A 1,873-nucleotide genomic window follows, 5' to 3' on the forward strand; every position below is an offset into this window, starting at 1 on the left:
GAATTTGACACGATTAAGATTAACGTTAATATATTATCCTGAAGAGGTGGGGTGGATGGCACAGAGGTGAAGGGGAATAGCGGGGATAAGAAAAGGATTCATCAATAAACATAATTCGATACATAACACACGTGTATATGACAAACGTTATCAGGGTTACATTCAGTTATGTTCGTGCAAAATTGAAATGTCGATAAGTCAATACTGTATAAGTACAAGTGTATCTCTTTTGTTTTTGTCACTAACATTTGGAAATAAGGCGTTATTTTTCACGTACAATTTTGTATCAAAAACAGTTTACCATAAGTGGGTGAGCTAGCGCCCTTGCACCCGAACTTCCCAGACCGTGGTGTCGCATGTTCAGTACCGGGTCCTGCATATGTCTCATGAAGTAGGAGACTGGAATAACACCCAACTTCTTACACACCGATAGATACAAAGCACGTCCCGTTAAGTCAAAATCTGACTTCTTCTCCTCTGTGATAAAAAAAAAAAACGCAAAGGTCACCAGTGTTATACCGTGTTCCTGTTCATCATACTCAGTACCATGCTACTTTTTAGTTTCAATGTTTAATCATTTACTTCTAATTTCTTGGCTCTTTGATTAAAGGCTACACGCAGTTTACCATGACACAACACTGTTCCTGCTTGCGTCACTCATGACTTTGTTGATTGTATACTGAATACGTATTATAAGTTGCCATTGTTTTTCTGTGTTGCAATTTGTACTCTAGTTTGCGAGAATATGTGTCTTAAACTGCACCAATACCGTTACAACTATATCGCGATACTTTTTGTCAGTACTGTTAAATTACTTTTTGACATATTTGAATACCTTCCAGTTCCAGATCGGTGTCGGTATCAACATTTTTGGCAGATCCCTCACGTGAACGTCCAGTTGATACATCTGACGTCACAGACTCTGAGCTTCTGTAAAACATTATGTTTTCTTCGGTAAGAATGATTGTGCGGATATTTCTAAACATTTTCTTAAAGTTGGTAAGTATGGATTGAGAAGTTCTTTTTAAACAACCAATAAGATTTATTAGTAAATCTTATTGGTTGTGTAAAAAGATTTTTTTCATAATGATTGTGCGGGTAGGCTACCTAAATCGTAACCGTTGGAATAACTAAATCTACAAAAAGTAAGTACAGCACCAGTTACGAGTTTTAAACCGTTCGTTCGGTAGAATAGACCTACTAGACTTGAGGTTTTCTCTGATTTTCTGTACCAAAACGGATTATTCAAAAACTGATGCATAAATACATTATGCAGTACTGCCACAATACAATGAATTACTTATTTGATGTCACATCTTTCTTCACATCGTCATCGATATTATCATCGAGCCCTGTGATGTCAGTATCCCCAAGCTGAGTTTCTGACATGTTTCTTCTTCCTCAAAAAACATGGCTCCAAAAGCAGGATATGACGTCATAATGTAACGTCGTGACGTCGCGAAAAATATCGCGGGATATGGAAGGATACATTTTGGCGACAGACATGATGTATGTAGTGTTGGATGGGGTGAAGTTGGTTGCACTAAGTACATCACACGTGATGTTGAGTTTAATCAATAAAGTTAAACCAAATGACTCATGATCAGTAAAGCTGGCCCCTTATTAAAGTGAAAACATAGTTGAATGTGATGTCGGGATATTCATATTGCATCTGTTATAATCGCGCGAAGCACGGATCCACTTCGGGGTTGTTTTATAGGAATTCGTTTTATAAACGACAGAGACATTGTACTTCTCGACCATTATCCCTGTAGTAGCAAACAACTGACGATAGTCTGGCTCTATATATATATATATATATATATATATGAACGGTGATAAATAAACATCAATCCGCCTGAAGAAGCCCTAG

The 1,873-nt window shown here is 37.3% G+C and overlaps 1 protein-coding gene across 1 annotated transcript; it reads right to left on the bottom strand.

Annotated features, from left to right (window-relative positions):
• Positions 1-301: 301 nt before the first annotated feature.
• On the bottom strand, positions 302-1,420 carry LOC110444113 (leucine-rich repeat-containing protein 74A-like; the record flags this gene model as incomplete). Its single annotated transcript, XM_021488526.1, has 3 exons — positions 1,301-1,420; positions 836-930; positions 302-477 (listed from the first exon to the last, which is right to left on the bottom strand). Coding segments are annotated over exons 1-3 (360 nt in total), but the record flags the coding sequence as incomplete, so codon positions are not given.
• Positions 1,421-1,873: the final 453 nt, after the last annotated feature.

The sequence above is a fragment of the Mizuhopecten yessoensis genome, unplaced genomic scaffold (genome assembly GCF_002113885.1).
Source record: "Mizuhopecten yessoensis strain PY_sf001 unplaced genomic scaffold, ASM211388v2 hete_36023526, whole genome shotgun sequence".
Classification (NCBI taxonomy): domain Eukaryota; kingdom Metazoa; phylum Mollusca; class Bivalvia; order Pectinida; family Pectinidae; genus Mizuhopecten; species Mizuhopecten yessoensis.